The 17,303-nt window shown below is 41.6% G+C and overlaps 1 protein-coding gene across 5 annotated transcripts in view; it reads left to right on the top strand.

Annotated features, from left to right (window-relative positions):
* Positions 1-17,303, top strand: part of ralgps2 (Ral GEF with PH domain and SH3 binding motif 2) — a 515,898-nt gene that overhangs the window by 443,780 nt on the left and 54,815 nt on the right. For 3 of the 5 annotated variants that reach the window (XM_078218004.1, XM_078218007.1, XM_078218005.1), the window contains 2 exons: positions 1,730-1,807; positions 6,568-6,673. In XM_078218004.1, coding sequence (XP_078074130.1) covers positions 1,730-1,807; positions 6,568-6,673 — 184 coding nt within the window. The remainder of the gene's footprint in view (positions 1-1,729; positions 1,808-6,567; positions 6,674-17,303) is intronic. The other 2 variants (XM_078218008.1, XM_078218006.1) reach the window with 1 other exon arrangement.

Raw genomic sequence — 17,303 nt, 5'->3', positions numbered from 1 at the left:
ACTGTGCCACCATGCCGGTATCAATGTCCTTCCGGTTATCATGATGAGAAACTTAATTAGACCAATCACATAAATATTGTAACTACAGGTCAGTTGGGAATTCTGCGGTGAGCATCTCACCCTGACTCCCCAAAATGTGTTCACCATCAAGGCACAAGTCAGGATTCTGATGGAATTCTGTCCACTTGCCTGGATGACTGCAGATGCCACAACGCTCAAGAAGCTCGAGGCCATTTATGCTCAGCCTCCTATCCATCACCTTAAACACTAATTCCTTTCACCACTGGTGCACAGTGGCTGCATTGTGTATCATCTATAAGGTGCTCTGCAGCAGCTCTCCAAGGCTCCCTTGACAGCACCTGCCAAACCCACAATCTCTAGAAGGACCAGGACAGTCGGCCCATGGGAACACCACCACCGCCAGCTGCACACCATTCTGACTTGGAACAATATCATTGTTCCTTCACCATTACTCAGTCAAAGTCCTGGAACTCCCTCCTTAACAGCACTGTGGGAGTGCCTGAATCACATGAACTAAAGCAGTTCAAGAAAGCGACAAATCTTCATCTCCTCATGGCTAATTAGGGATGGTCAACAAAAGCTGGCTATGCAACAACTATGACTGGTTATATCCTGTGAATGAATAATAAAAAATGCTTTTAATTTGAGTATGTTTCTGCTTGTTGCTCTGCACCAGGAATTAGGCTGACACTTCTAAATGCTAATCAGATGGAACTTTTGGCGCCAGCAGAATTTGTACACAGTTTTAACCCATGTGCCTAGGTTACATTTGATCAAAGGGGAAAGGATAGTGCTCACCCTTCCACTGAAACAATCGTGTTCCTTAAATTGATATTTATCACAAAATCAAAGTAAGTTTCAAGATCAGAGATTTGTGTCTGGTGACTCCAGAGAAAACTGCATGTTATTGTGTTTTTTTCAATGCTCACCAGCTTGTTCCCAGTATTACTTGACTGATGTTCCTGTGGTTGCTGCTTTTAGAATGGCCTTTTAAGAGGGCTGAGTGGCAGTATATGTGCACACTAATCAGCAACTTTTTGTGATAATAACTTTGGAAGGTTGCACATGTGTGCAATTGTACCATAAAGTAGTAGAATATGAACTGAATCCCTGAAAGTTACCCAATCAAATCTGGTGAAAAATGCCAAATGCATGTTGCAGGACTCTCCTGATGGAAAATTGGAGTACACTGAGCCACTTGGTTGATTTTTTTAAAAAGCAACATACTGCAGATGCTGGAAATCTGAAATACAAACAGAAAATGCTGGATTAACTGAGCAGGTCTGGCAACATCTGTGGAGAGAGAAACACAAATTAACGTTTCAAGACCACTGACCCTTCCACAGAGCTGAAAAAGGGAAATGTGATGTATTAAATACTGGGAGAGGGGTGTGGGGCAAAATGGAAGATCAGTAATAGGTTGGAGCTAAGGAGAGATTGCCAAAGATGTAATGGACATGAGACAGAAGTGTCTCCCCAGTGTAGATAGAGGAGAATGTATTGGGAACATCCAAGCCTCTCTGCCCTCCACCCCTTTCACCCCACCCCCCAGAATAAAATAGTGGCAAGTGGAGAAGAGCCTCACCTTAAGAATCTATAGATTACTTCAAATATTGGAGTGGTTTCTTGCAATTCAAATGTAGAGATTTTGAAAACTAAGGAATGTTTTGAGCATTGCCACTTTTTTCAAATTGATAAAATTCTGCAGGAGCCGGCTCTATTTTACTCTCTGTCCAGTGCCACGGGTTGGAAGGAATGGCTATCGAAGTCACATGAAGGCCAACAGGTAGTAATCTCTTTTATAAAGGAGTCAGATGGCGCCTCTCTCTTCCAAGGTGTATAATCAGGTGAAGGGGACAACACTAACCCAGATCATTGATTGCTTTCTCTCTCAAATCAGTTTACTAATGCGGAGATGGTTTTAAAATTTGTGGTGCCTTCTTTCACTTTAACAGTTTAATTCAGAGTACATCTGATCCCAAGGTTTTGATTGTATTTGATTTGCCTCACATTCTGATTTATTTCTTGTGCTGAAAATAATTATATGTTATTGTTAAGAGTACAAGCAATTGATTCAGCAGTATAATAACTCAAAGGCATTTAATGCAGAAAATTGTTATTGTAGATTCTACAATAATGAAACATTTCATGATTTGAAATATAAGAAACATTTTCATGTAAAATTACTTGAGTCAGATTTTGCATTGGTGCTGAATTAACAAAATCTTTATTTGATTGTATAGAGACATCAGAGAGAACCTCCTTGCTCCCCCAGTTTGACACCCATTTTCCAGTAGAGGTCACTGGATAAGGAACAGAAACTGATTCACTAAAACTACTTCATTATTCAACAGTGGCCCCAACAGCGAGCATCATTGCGAGCGGGATATAACATTTTTACTGCTCTCCAAATTTTCCTGTCCAACCCGCAACGATGCCCATCATTGGTGGTTGTGGAAAGTCCATGCCAATGAGTGTAATTGGGTCATACAGACTGAGAAGATCCCAGCTTCAGTTCTTTGATTGTGTTGAGACAGCTGATCTTGGCAGGGGAGGTGTTGCAAATACCTTCTATACACCTAGCTAGGGTTCTTCTCCTGGTCACTTTCCGGTGATTCCAACTGGAAAAAACATACATGTGGGTTCAGGTGACAGGAATATAGGCTTGAAAAAGTGGTCCGAAAGTAGAATAATGTGGAGGCACCCACCAGCTTGGGTCACTTGGGCAAGCTACTTAAGGGCTCCATTGCCCACAAAACGGTATCCCAGCCAGGGTCTATGCCTTCAAGGAAGGATGAAACTGAATTGGAAAGGCAAACAAAATGCCTTGTTCCAGAACAAATTCTTCTGTTAGAGTATTCTTATAAGCCTTTCTCCCTTCTGAGCATGTGCGAGCTTTGGGCAGCACTTCAGCCTGCAAGAGAGTCCTGGACCTGCAAATCCAGATCTCTTCTCTCATGCTCCTGTTTTCCGTTGTTTACGACTATTTTGTTCACCTTTGTTATTTATTTATATAAAGAAGATTCTACTTTTAACAATGCATTCGACTATCTTATTTGTGGACTCAAGTTATCACATTTTTGGCAACGAGGAAGAAATGGAAGAAAAAAAAGCAAAGTTTTTATTTGTTCAGAATGGCAACACAAGGTTGCATACAGTGAGCAGCTGGTTTTTTGTGAATTTATTCAATGGAATTTCAAGTTGGCAACACCATGGCAATGTTTGGAGTGACTAGAGAGTTTAATGGCTGAAGTGAGGTCTGGGCAGAATATGTGAAGAGGCTGCAGCACTTCACTGATACCTGATGCAGCAAGATGGGGCATTTGGTGAAGAAATGCAGAGGAAAGGCGAAAGCTGAACAAGAAAATTTTAATTCAAAGAAGCCTCAATTAGCTGTGCACTGCATGGAAAGCTTGGAACAGGCAGAGAAGCATACTTACAACATGTTTAATGTTAATGAGGCACGAGAAGAATCTATTTTTGCTACAGTCGTCAATAGTGAGCAGATTAAGATGGAGGTGGACACAGGAGCCTCAGCATCTGTAATTAGTAAGGAAACAAACAAGTCGCTGTGGGATTCTAACCGAGAGCCAACTCTTAATCCGGTAAAGATTAGTCTTCAGGCATACATCGGAGAGTCCACACCTTTGCTCGGGGGGTTGGAAGTTGATAATGTGGCTAACAGGAAAAAAGCCAGAGTATATCTCCTTGTGGTCAAAGGGAAGGGACCAAGTTTGCTAGGGCATAACTGGCTCAGCAAATGAGAAGGAAAGTGAAGGAGTTGAAATGGCTGCAAAGGTTTGAAATCATTGAGCCTATTCACTTTTCTTGTTGGGCAGCTCCAATCATTCGTGTCCTTAAATATGATGGTATGGTGCATATATTTGGTGACTATAAGCTCACCATTAACCAGGTTTCCAAGTTGGATGCTTATTATCCATTATCTCTGGTGGAAGATTTGTTTTCAACTTTTCTGGGAGGCAAGACATTTTCAGAACTGGCCATGAGCCAGGCATATCAACAACTCTTGCTAGAGGAAGATTCAAAGCAGTACATGATCGTCAACATGCATGAAGTGTTGTTCAATTACAGGCATTTGGTTTTTGATGTATTATTCTGTCTGACTATCTTCAAAAGGACGATGGCCAACCTGTTACAAGGCATTCCTCATGTTGCAATCTACTTAGATGACATTTTTATTATTGGTACGACTGAGAAGGAGCTCCTCAGCAACCTGGATCAAGTTTTAAAAAGGTTTTCAGAGGCAGGACTGCATTTTACCAATTAAGGAAGCTCTGGAGCCCAGGAATGTGGCTGAGTTCAAGTCTTTTCTGTGTTTGATGGGAAGTTTTTGCCAGACCTGTCTACAATGTTGGCTCCATTGTACCTACTTCTGCACAAAGAAACCAAATGGCAGTGGAAGTCTGCGCAGAAGGCTTTCAAAGATGTGAAAGCACTGCTGCAATCGACTTAATCTGCCAGCCCATTTTAACCTTGACAGGGAACATATTCTGTTGTGCAATACCTCACCCTACAGTGTGGGGCGGTACTTTCTCATGTAATGGAGGGTGACTTCGAAAAACCAATTGGTTTTGCATCTAGAACGTTGACAAAGGCTGAAGAAGGATATTCACAGTTGGACAAAAAAGGTCTAGCAATTGTTTTGGGCAGTGAAATATTCCATCATTACCTCTCTGGTCGTTTGATCACCATATATGTCTTGACTACAAGCCTTTGATGAGCCTTTTCCGTGAATCAAAACGTATTCTTCCAATGACCTCAGCAAGAATATAGTGCTGGGTGCTTACATTGTCAGTGTATCAGTACAGCAATGTTTTGCATGGCAGGGAAGAACAATGCTGACGCAGACATGTTGAGTTGTCTCTCTTTACCGAATTTGTCACCAAAGTCTTGTGGTCTTCCGAGACAGTTTTGAGCTACATCAAATTTTCACAACCCATGGGTTACCGGATTTGCTTGTTTCAGATAATGGCACTATGTTTACAAGTGAGGTGTTTCAGAAATTAATGCAAATGGTTTGGCCAAGAGAGCTGTGCAAACTTTGAAGGAGGGATTGAAGAGAATAGCAGGTGATACTTTAAGAACAAAGCTCTCAAGATTTTTATCCCAGTATCACATACAGGCCTCTCTCCTGTGGAATTGTTGTTGGGTAGAAAGCTGAAGTCTCATCTGGATCTGCTTTGTCCAGATCACAGAGCAAAAGTGAGCAGGACACAAAAGAAGCAGAAGGAGGGGCAGGACTTCCATTCCAAAGACAGGCAGATAATCAGGTCTACATCAGAAACTTTGGTAGTAACCAGAGGTGCTTACCAGGAATAATTTTGAACCAAAGTGGACCAGTATCTTGGGTTGTGATATTTCAAAATGGTATAGAGTTATTCGCAGACACCAAGACCATATTCGCTTGCGGTATGACTTCAAGTCAGGAAAGGTTTCAGAGTCAACAACGTTTACTGATAACATGGCAGAAGGTAAGGCTGCTGTGGATGTTCACCAAGAAGTGATTCTTGTGTTTGCCAGTTGACTCTGCTGTGGGAGGGGAAGAGTCATGTTCATGTACAGATCCTCAATCTACCTCTTCATCTACAATTTCAGATCTACCATTACAAGATTCACCAGTGGTATTACATAGGTCGCAACACAACCCGAAGGTTTCTGGTAGTTAAGACATTAATTTTGTTAAAAAGTTGAAATTTAAGGGGGGAGAAGTGTTGGAGAGTATTCTTATAAGCCTTTCTCCTTTCTGAGCATGTGAGGACTTTGGGCGTGACTTCAGTCTGCCAGAGAGTCCTGTAAGTCCAGATCTGTTAGTGCTCCTGTTTTCTTTTGTTTACTTCCGTTTAGTTAAACTCCATTATTTATTTATATAAAGGAGATCCTTCTTTTAACAATGCATTTGCCTATCTTATTTATGGACTCAAGTTACCACATCTACTTTGTTTCTAAAAAATTCTTCTAACTTCCAAACAATCAAGCAGTCACATAGTTGTTTTCTGACATGGGCCTTGATTCATTTTTATTGAACTAAAATGTTCCATAAAGAGTCCTAGCAAATTTTAAAATATCTATTTCACAGATAATAACAATTACCACCGTGTTTGTTTCATTGGAGAATTAATAGCCTCTAATTAGTGGTGACCTAATAGTTCTGTTAGATTTACTTTCAAAGGAAAGTGTTTTAAATTCCAGTGCTGTCCAAAGTCTTGTTAAACGTTGAAGACTGAAAATATGACTTTCAAATTGGTAGGTATTCTTTAACAAACCAGAATGTCTCTTTGATTTAGTGGGGCAGGTGATGCACAATGTCAATGGTTGAATTCAAAGACAAATTCTTCTGATTAAAAGTGTCTTATGCTGTAAACTGTGGAGAAAAGCAACACAGTAAACTGAAACTTTCTTGATTTTACATATAATTAAGCTGTGCAAATATGGCATCTAGGTTCAAATCGGTTGAGTATCTTTAAGCCACTAGGATTTGCTGCATCCCGGTACAGTTTATCACATTGCTTTTATCTTTATTTTTAGTTCTGTGGAATCCGAAGAGCTGGCAGTGAACCTCTTCCCAGGCACTGTTACAATTCAAGGAGTTCTGAGAAGAAAGACACTACTGAAAGAAGGCAAAAAGCCTACGGTAGGGAATGATTTCAATAAAGTTGTTTGGTGGCAACAAAAGAGTAATACTGATTTGATTTGATTTATTATTGTCACATGTATCAGCACACAGTGAAAAGTATTGTTTCTTGCGCACTATAAAGACAAAGCATACTATTCATGGGAAAGGAAAGAGTGCAGAATGTAGTGTTACAGTCATAGCTAGGATATCGAGAAAGATCAGCTTAATGCAAGGTAGGTCCATTCAAAAGTCTCATGGCAGCAGGGAAGAAGCTGTTCTTGAGTTGGTTGGTACATATCCTCAGACTTCTGTATCTTTTTCCCGACTGAAGAAGGTGGAAGAGAGTATGTCATGGGTGTGCGGTCCTCAATTATGCTGGTTGCTTTTCCGAGGCAGCGGGTAGTGTAGACAGTGTCAATGGGTGGAAGGCTGGTTTGAGTGATGGACCCTTTGTAGTTTCTTGCAGTATTGGATAGAACAGAGCCATACCAAGCTGTAATACAACCAAAAAGAATGCTTTGACAAAAGGTCATCTGGACTGAACACGTCAGCTCTTTTCTCTCCTTATAGATGCTGCCAGACCTGCTGAGATTTTCCAGCATTTTCTCTTTTGGTTTCAGATTCCAGCATCTGCAGTAATTTGCTTTTATAGAATGCTTTCTATGGTGTACCTTCAAAAGTTGGTGAGAGTCGTAGTGGACATACCAAATTTCCTTAGTCTTCTGAGAAAGTAGAGGCATTGGTGGGCTTTCTTAACTGTAGTGTCAGCGTAGGGGGACCAGGACAGGTTGTTAGTGATCTGGACACCTAAAAACTTGAAGCTCTCGACCATTTCAATTTCGTCCCCATTGATGTCGACAGGGGCATGTCCTCCACTACGCTTTCTGAAGTCAATGACTATCTCCTTCATTTTGTTGACGTTGAGGAAGAGATTATTGTCATCTCACCAATTCACAAGATTCTTTATCTCTTTCCTATACTCCCGTCTTGTCATTGTTTGAGATCCGACCCACCACAGTGGTGTCATCAGCAAACTTGAAAATCGAGCTGGAGAGGAATTTGGCCACATAGGTGTATAAGGAGCAAAGTAAGGGACTGAGGACACAACCTTGAGGGGCACTGGTATTGTGGATGATCGTGGAAGAGGTGTTGTTGCCTATCCTTACTGATTGCGGTTTGTGGGTTAGGAAATTCGGGATCCAGTTGCAGAGGGAGGAGCTGAGCTCCAGGCCATGGAGTTTGGAGATAAGTTTGTAGGAATAATGGCTTTGAAGGCTGAGCTGTAGTCGATAAATAGGAGTCTGACATAGATGATATCTGTTATCTGATCACTGATACCTGATTTTGTACAACAAAATTATGATCTAGTACAGGAGCTGCATTATATCTGGGTTATTTTCTCTCTCTTTGGAGATTGTTAAAGCCAAAGGTGTAAGTGCATCATTGATTAGAAATTCCATCTTGGACTGATTTATCCCTAAAGTAAAGCCATCATTGATGCAGGACAAGCCGTAAAATAATTGTAAGACATGGATGAATTTATTCTTGACATGGAAATTCAGGCGGTAAAGAAAGTCAGTTTAGTATATCTAATTGGAAGAGGCTGATTGCAGATGTGATTATTAGTGATGTTGTGATTTATATGTTGAATTTGTATTTGTTAGGGGCTTTTTATGTTGACAGGTTAACATTTTTAAATAGTGTGGCACAACAGAGCCATCACTTTAATGTCCATATTAGGTAAAATAATGGAAATATCTATGTGAAAGTAACTGGTAAATGTCAGCCGACATGAAATCTGAAAAGGAAGGTCCAATATCTTTAACTAATTTGAAACAAATGGACTGAAAAACCTACAGTACTTAAATTTTGAAAAGCACTTGCCCAATTTCATGGGCAGATTTACAATGAAATAATCATAGAATCCCTACAATGCAGGAGGAGGCCATTCAGCCTATCGAGTCTGCACCGACCACAATCCCACCCAGGCCCTATCCCCACAACCCCATTTACCCTAGCTAGGCCCCCTGACAGTAAGGGGCAATTTAGCAGGGGCAATTTAGCATGGCCAATCAACCTAACCCGCACATCTTTAGAAATATAACAAAGTAGTAATGAGGGACAAAGAAATGGCAGAGGAACCGAATGGATACTTTGTATCGGTCTTCACGGTGGAACATGTCAGAACTTCAAGAGAGTCAGGGGGCAGAGTTAAATGTAGTGGCCACCACTAAGGAGATGGTGCTAGGGAAGCTGAAAGATCTGAAGATGGATAAATCGCCCAGATCAGATGGACTACACCCCAGGGTTCTGAAGGAGATAGCTGAGGAGATTGTGGAGGTATTGGTGATGATCTTTCAGGAATCCCTAGAGTCGGGGAAGATCCTGGAGGACTGGAAAAAGGCTAATGTAACACCCCTGTTTAAGAAGAAAGGGAGGCAGAAGATCAGAAATTATAGGCCAGTTAGCCTGACCTCAGTCATGGGTAAAATCTTGGAGTCCGTTATTAAGGATGAAATTGCGGAATACTTGGAAATGCATGGTAAAATAGGGCTGAGTCAGCACAGCTTCGTCAAAGGGAGGTCATGTCTGACAAATCTGTTATAATTCTTTGAGGAGGTAGTGAAGAAATTAGACAAAGAGCCAGTGACGTGATTTATTTGGATTTCCAGAAAGCCTTTGACAAGGTACCTTACAGGAGGCTGCTAAATAAGCTAAGAGCCAATGGTGTTTGGGACAAGATACTGGCATGGATAGAAGATTGGCTGACAGACAGAAAGCAGAGAGTGGGGATAGGGGAGGTCCTTTTCAGGATGGAAACTGGTGACTAGTGGTGTTCCACAGGGGTCAGTGTTGGGTCCACAACTTTTCACTATATACATTAATCATCTGGCAGATGGGACTGAGAGCATGGTTGCTAAATTTGCGGATTATACAAAACTACGTAGAGGGACAGGTAGTGTTGAGGAAGTGGGGAGGCTGCAGAATGACTTGGATAGGTTAGGAGAATGGGAAAATAAATGGCAGATGAAATACAAGGTGAGAAAGTGTGAGGTTATGCACTTTGGTAGGAAGAATAGAGACGTAGACTATTTTCTAAATTGGGAAAGGCTTTGGAAATCTGAAGCACAAAGGGACTTGGGAATCCTGGTTCAGGACTCTCTTAAGGTTAACATGCAGGTTCACTTGGCAGTTAGGAAGGCAAATTCAATGTTAGCATTCATTTCTCGAGAGCTAGAATACAAGAGCGGGGATGTACTGCTGAGGCTGTAGAAGGCTCTGGTCAGACCCCATTTGGAACATTTTGAGCAATTTTGGGCCCCATACCTAAGAAAGGCCTTGGAGGGGGTCCAGAGGAAGTTCACAAGAATGATCCCAGGAATGAAGGGTTTGTCATATGAGGAACGGTTGAAGAGTCTGGGTCTATATTCGATGGAGTTTAGAAGGATGAGGGGGGATTTAATTGAAACTTGCAAAATGCTGAGAGGCCTAGATAGAGTGGATGTGGAGAGGATGTTTCCACTAGTGGGAGAGACGACAACTCGAGGGCACAACCTCAGAGTGGTTGTGAGGAGTGAAGGGACGCCCCCTTTAAAACTGAGATGAGGAGGAATTTCTTCAGCCAGAGGGTGGTGAATCTGTGGAACTCATTGCCACAGAGTGCTGTGGAGGCCAGGTCATTGAGTGTCTTTAAGACAGAGGTAGATAGGTTCTTGATCAATATGGGAATCAAGGATTACAGGAAGAAAGCAGGAGAATGGGGATGAGAATCATATCAGCCATGATTGAATGGTGGAGCAGACTTGATGGGTCGAATGGCCTAAGGCTGATCCTATATCTTATGGTCTTATAACATGCTACCAAATAACTGGGGGTAAGAGAGAGCTGTTTGGTTGTGATGGGCGTCACTTCAGTCATGCTGGGACCAGTGTCCTGGCAAATTGAATAACTAGGACTGTCGATAGGGCTTTAAACTAAATAATGTGGGGGAGGAGGGTTCAGTTGCATGGAAATTTAAAAGATCAAAGTAAGGAGAAGGTCGGAGTACAGGTTAATGATGAAGCTAATTGTTACGAGATCATAAAAGGAAGGGAAAGAGCATGTGGTTACACCAGGAAAATGTATAAGAGTAGGGAAAATTAATAATACAACAAATTTAAAGGTGTTGGGTGGGAATTTCCGGCTGCACTCGCTCCAAAGCCAGAAAATCCCGCCCAAAGTCAACGGACGTTTGCATCCTCCTCCTTCCACCTGTTAATGATTCCAATGGCGAGTAGGATGAGAAAATTCCATCCACAATATTTGAATTCATGTAGCATTTGGAATGAAATAAGTGAGTTAACAGTGCAAATAGAGACAAAATGGCATGATTTGTTGGTGATTACTGAGAATCATTACCAGGAGACCAGATCTGGGAGTTGACTATTCAAGGGCACTTAATGTTTCCAAAGAATAGATAGAAAGGAAAAGATGGTGTCACTTTGTTGGCAAAGGAAGGGATCAGTGCTGTAGTGAGAAATTATATTGGCATTGGAGATCAAGATATGGAATCAATCTAGGTAGAAATAAGAAATAACAAAGGAAAGAAGTCCCTGGTGGGAGTAATCATAGGTCCCACTAATAGTAGTTTCACAGTAGGGCACAGTATAAACCAGGAAATACTGGGGATTGTAAGAAAGGTACAATAATAATCATCAGTAATTTTAATATGCATATAGATTGGATTAATCAAATTGAACAAGGATAACCACAAGAGAGAGTTCATAGGATATATTAGAGCTTGTTTCCTGGATCAATATATTGTCAAACCAACCAGGGAGCAGGTTATTTTGGATTTTGTATTATATAATGAGAAGAGATTAATTAATGATCTTGTAGTAAAGGATCCTCCAGGGAAGAGTGATCATTGCACATTTGAATTTCAAATTCAGTTTGAGGGCAATAAACTGGAGCATTGGGATTAAAGGCAGTCAATTCCCCAGGGCCTGATGGCCTACATCCTAAGATCTTAAAGGAAGTGGCAGCAGAGATAGCAGAGGCATTGGTTATAATATTCCAAAATTCGGGGGATTCCAGAAAGATCCCAGTGGATTGGAAAAAGGCTAATGCAACATCCCAGTTCAACAAGGGAGAAAGGCAGCAAGTGGGAAACTGTAGACCAGTTAGTTTAACTTCTGTCGTTGGGAAATTGTTGAAATCCATTATTATGGACGTAGTAATGGGATATTTGGAAAGTCAAAACGAAGCCATCAGAGTCAGCATATTTTTATGGAGGGTAAATTGTGTTTGATTAATTTGCTAGAGTTCTTCGAAGATGTAACAAACAAAGTGGATAATGGGGTTCTGTAGATATAGTGTATCTGGATTTCCAGAACACATTTGATAAAGTGCTGTACAAAAGATTGATACAAGTGATAAGATTCCATGGGGTCGGGGGTAATATATTAGCTTGGATAGAGGATTGGCTAACCAACAAAAAGCTGAGAGTGGGAATAAATGGGTATTTTTTGTGTTGGCAAGCTGTAACTAATGGTGTACCACAGGGTTCAGTCCTCAGGCCCCAACTATTTACAGCATATGTTAATGACCTGGTTGCAGGGATGGAATGTATTATAGCCACTTTGCAGATGACACTACAATGGGTGGGAAAGCAAATAGCATTGAGAAAATAAGAAATTTACAAATGGATAGGTTAGGTGAGTGGGCCAAAATTTGGCAGTTGGAATTTGACATGGATAAATGTGATGTTATCCACTTTGGTTGGGGGAATAAAAGTGCAACTTATTATCTAAGTGGAGAGAAACTTCAAAATACTTTGGTACAGAGGGATGTATGTGCCCTCGTGCATGAATCACAAAGTTACTGTATAGGTTATGATAATACTGTGCCTTTAAGGAATGTATTCATATCCTGTTTCTTGCGAGGGGTATGTTTGAAATTCAGCTCTGTTTACACTGTGCCGATTTGTCTACAAAACAGGCAATTCACATGCTCAGAATGCAGGCTAATGATTGATTTTAGCAAGGGATGTGTTTGTTTTAATCTAAGTTAATGCATTTTTATTTTGTTTTTCCCTGATTTTGAAGAGGAGTTTAAGTTTATAAGAGGAAGTTTGCTTGAATTTGAACTAATGGAGATAGATTTGCAGTTAATAATTGTCATGTTTAAGTATTTCAGTTGGTAAAAGTTAAGCTAATTAATTTGTTGTAGTTAAACTGTATTGTTAAATAAAGTTTGTTTTGATAAAAGCTTCCTAGTGTGTCAACAGAATCATACCTGGAGTGAAACACCTTATTCTCTCACTAATGCCCAAATAGAAAAACTGTTGGGATCTAGTCAGACTTTATAACATACTTTGCGATTTCTGATCCATACCCAAACAAGGTGCAGCAGTTAATAAGGAAGGTAAATGGAATTTATTGCTAATAGAAACATAGAAACCCTACAGTACAGAAAGAGGCCATTTGGCCCATCGAGTCTGCACTGACCACAAACCCACCCAGGCCCTACCCCCATATCCCTACCTATTTACCCACTAATCCCTCTAACCTACGCATCTCAGAACACTAAGGGCAATTTTTTTTTTAGCATGGCCAATCAACTTAACCCGCACATCTTTGGACTGTGGGAGGAAACCGGAGCACCCGGAGGAAACCCACGCAGACACGAGGAGAATGTGCAAACTCCACACAGGCAGTGACCCAAGCCAGGAATCGAACCCAGGTCCCTGGAGCTGTGAAGCAGCAGTGCTAACCACTGTGCTACCGTGCCGTGAATAGAGTATAAAAGTAGTGAAGTGCTGTAGCAACTGTATAGGACATTGGTGAGACCGCATCTGGAGTACTGTGCACAGTTTTCATTCCCCTTACTTGAGAGAGGATATAAATGCATCAGAGGCAGTTCAGATAAGGTCTACTAGATTGATTCCTGGGATGAAGGACTTGTCTTATGAAGAAAGATTGAACAGTTTAGGCCTATATTCGCTGGAGAATGAGAGGAGATCTATTTGAGATATATAAGATGCTAAAGGAGATTGATGGGGTAGACGTAGAGTGGATATTTTCCCTTGTAAGGCAGTCTAGAACAAGAAGTCATAGTTTTAAGCTAAGTGGTAGCAGATTTAATACAGAAATGAGGAGGAATTACTTCACTCAAAGGGTCATGAATCTGTGGAATTTGCAACCCGATTGCAGTGGACACCAGAATATTAAACAAAAAGGTAGATAGTTTTTTTAATTAGTAGTGGGATGAAGGGTTTTGGGGATTGGGCAGGAAGGCCTAGATGAGATCAACCATGATGGTATTGAATGGCAGAGCAGACTCGAGGAGCTGAATTGTCTATTCCTGCTCCTAATTCTAATGTTCTTAAGTTGGGGGAGCCCGCAACATGAATGTGTTTCAAATTAACATTATTTACTTGTCCTCAAATGGATAAGTGGATTGGCCAGTAGATTTCTAAGCTTTACAAGCCAGGCAGTTTCAAAAATCGAAGCTTGGTCTGTTCTGAAGTAGGTATCTCAGCTATTATTAATGAGAACACTAGAAGCAGTCTCCAAATGTTTGGTAAAAGGAAGTTGATCAATCAACAGGATTGTCATTCCAGACTTCCTGAAGCTCATTGCCATCTAGATCTTGCCAACAGGATTGTCATTCCAGACTTCCTGAAGCTCATTGCTATCATCCCCATTCCTGTAGTGAGCCAGATGATTTTGGAGGTCTGCCGCTGCCCTTTGAGGATCCCAGCTGCTGACTGAAGTCTAGAAAAATCCCCTCGCCATTGTCCAGGGGTGCCACTTCCTAATGCCGCCTTGAGCTAATGGTGTGTTTTTTAAGAGAAGTATTGGCAGGCAGACCATTTTTATAAGATCTGAAAACTTGATTGTCTGGAACAGTTTGCAGTGCATATATGAGGGTATTTGTCTGAATGACTTCACCCCAATAATTGGCGAGATTCTTGTCGGCTATGCACCGTGGATAGCACAAGCTCACAGCGTGCAGTTGATGGGCCATTTTACTGCAGCAGCACCTGTTTCTTCTCATTAACATTTTGAGGTATTTACATTTAATTCCAATTTCAAAAATACACACAGAGTTGATACGATCCAGGGAACATTGGCTGGAACAGTTTGGACATTGGCAACAGTGTGCCTTGGGTTACAGGTAAACTGCTCCAAGACACCACCAACCTTTTCCAGTAAAGTAAAATCTACCAATGTTTCCTCAACTAGTTGAAGCAGCCTGAGGTCCTATTTTGCAATGGATGGCAAACGTGAAACTGTACATGGCTCTAAACCTCTAGATCAGGTTTGGACCTCCATCATCAGCACATCAGTGATACTTTGACAACACCCTGCCTGGATTCCACAATGGATTGGGTGTGAATGCTGTCATTTGCCTGAGGCTTGGGCATGGCACCAGCTGTAAGCATCCCCTAACAGACAAAGTGGAAAGTGGGTTGCCTTCCATGTTCAGTTTTCTGGCTGAGGCATTTCTTTTCCCGGACCTGTAACTTTTCTGGTGAAGGACTAGTTGTGCTGAATGGAGTAGCCATGCCTGACATCTCTGGTGCATGTGGTTGTTGAGGGTAGTCTCGTTGGAAGAGCCCAACCCTGTTACAATTCCAACACTTATTTGGAGTGTCCCATGGATATGCTTGGTCATAAGGCTTACTGTAAAGGTAGGACCAGCAAAGATTGGATTTGTGTTCGCTGTGCAGCCATTTGCCTGCCTCTTCAGCCTTAGGTCTACATCCCTGCCCATGTCAACAGTCACCTGGTGGCAACTGATCTTAGGAGTCCAGTCTTCCCCCATGATCCTGATGATATCTCGTGTGTCAAAGAAAGATATTCGGGGTTTGTCACTTTTTAATCACTCCCTCTGGACATCTTTACCTCTGTAGCGAGGCAGTTTTCAGCTGCATGCCCTGGTCGACCCAAACAAGGTATCCAGGAGGATAATGAGTTGAACAGCTTCACCAGCTCCAGGGATATGGAGACTCTCTTTGGCTTGTGGCTCCTTTGTACTCATTAAACCTCTGCTGCATCAGTAATGCAGAACTCACCTGACTCAGTGCTCCGAAAGCTCGTGCTACCAAATAAACCTGTTGGACTTTAACCTAGTGTTGCGAGACTTCTTACTGCATCAATGAAAGGTTACTGTTGTTCCTAAGACGTCGTGCCAGGACTTCAAAGATCGTCCGTGTATTTCTTTGAACATGCGCACTTCTGTCCAGTATCTCCCAGTGAACATTCCAACACAGATGTTCCTTCATGAACACTGCCTCCCTCTCATTGAGGCCACTGTACGTTCTCAGTCCAGTCCTTAACCACCAGGTCGTTGGGGTCTCCGGCCTTCAGCCAAATCCATCCAGCTTCCTATCCTATGGCAGGTAAAATATCTTGTGACAGAATATTCCATCCATCCCCTGCTGCGTTAAAGGAAGGCACACTGGAAATGACTTTCTGGTCACTGCTTTGACTCTCAACTTCATTCTATGAAGCTTGCGCATCTGTTGAACTGCAGGTCTTTCAGTTTTCCCTGCTGACAGTGCCAGTTCCAGTTCTTTCACCATCCACTCTATCTCGGTCAGACATCTTTCCATTTCGTCTGCCCTGACTGGATGCCTGTATGGTGGAATCTTGATTATGGCAAGATGTAATGTGTGACTTAATCACACGGACTGACAAGATAATAAAACAAGGTTTGTTTATTACACTGGTATCAAAGCAGTATTAACCCTCAAGGGAAACTATAACTCTAAGAAACAGACTACTTACAGAGAATAACCACTGCCATAACAGGTAGCAGAAGATTGGCAGTAATTGTTTAATGGGAGAAACCATTTTAGCTGTTCAAGTATGTAGCCAGGCACTTTTAACCACACGGGTAAGGGACTTGAATAAAATGGTGCATTACCTGAGTGCTGCCAGCCGTAACAACTCTTTCTGGTCTCCAGACCCGAATCTGTGTCCCCTTTGCTGCAGATCTGAACCAAAGCTCAGAGTCCAACTTGGTCTCCCAACTCGTGAGAAAATATTTGCAAATAATTAACAATGTTGATGATCATGATTAGCTGCTGACACTGAATTCACTTATAGGATTATTCTTTTTTATTAAAGGTTCTATATCATTATTCATTCACTCACCTATTTGGGATATTTTTCTGTTTGTACTAAAATGTGAAACTTGGAAACACTAATTATACATCAAGTTCTATTACTGACCTGAGAGCATCTCCTGCATAATAGTAATTAGTCATGGGTTCATGACACTTCGGTGTATTTTATAGAACATAGAACAGTACAGCACAGAACAGGCCCTTCGGCCCACGATGTTGTGCCGAACTTTATCTGAAACCAAGATCAAGCTATCCCACTCCCTATCATCCTGGTGTGCTCCATGTGCCTATCCAATAACCGCTTAAATGTTCCTAAAGTGTCTGACTCCACTATCACTGCAGGCAGTCCATTCCACACCCCAACCACTCTCTGCATAAAGAACCTACCTCTGATATCCTTCCTATATCTCCCACCATGAACCCTATAGTTATGCCCCCTTGTAATAGCTCCATCCACCCAAGGAAATAGTCTTTGAACGTTCACTCTATCTATCCCCTTCATCATTTTATAAACCTCTATTAAGTCTCCCC

The sequence above is a fragment of the Mustelus asterias genome, chromosome 8, assembly GCF_964213995.1.
Source record: "Mustelus asterias chromosome 8, sMusAst1.hap1.1, whole genome shotgun sequence".
NCBI lineage: Eukaryota > Metazoa > Chordata > Chondrichthyes > Carcharhiniformes > Triakidae > Mustelus > Mustelus asterias.
The sequence above is the reverse complement of the archived record's forward strand: the minus strand, read 5'-3'. Positions and strand labels throughout refer to the sequence as shown.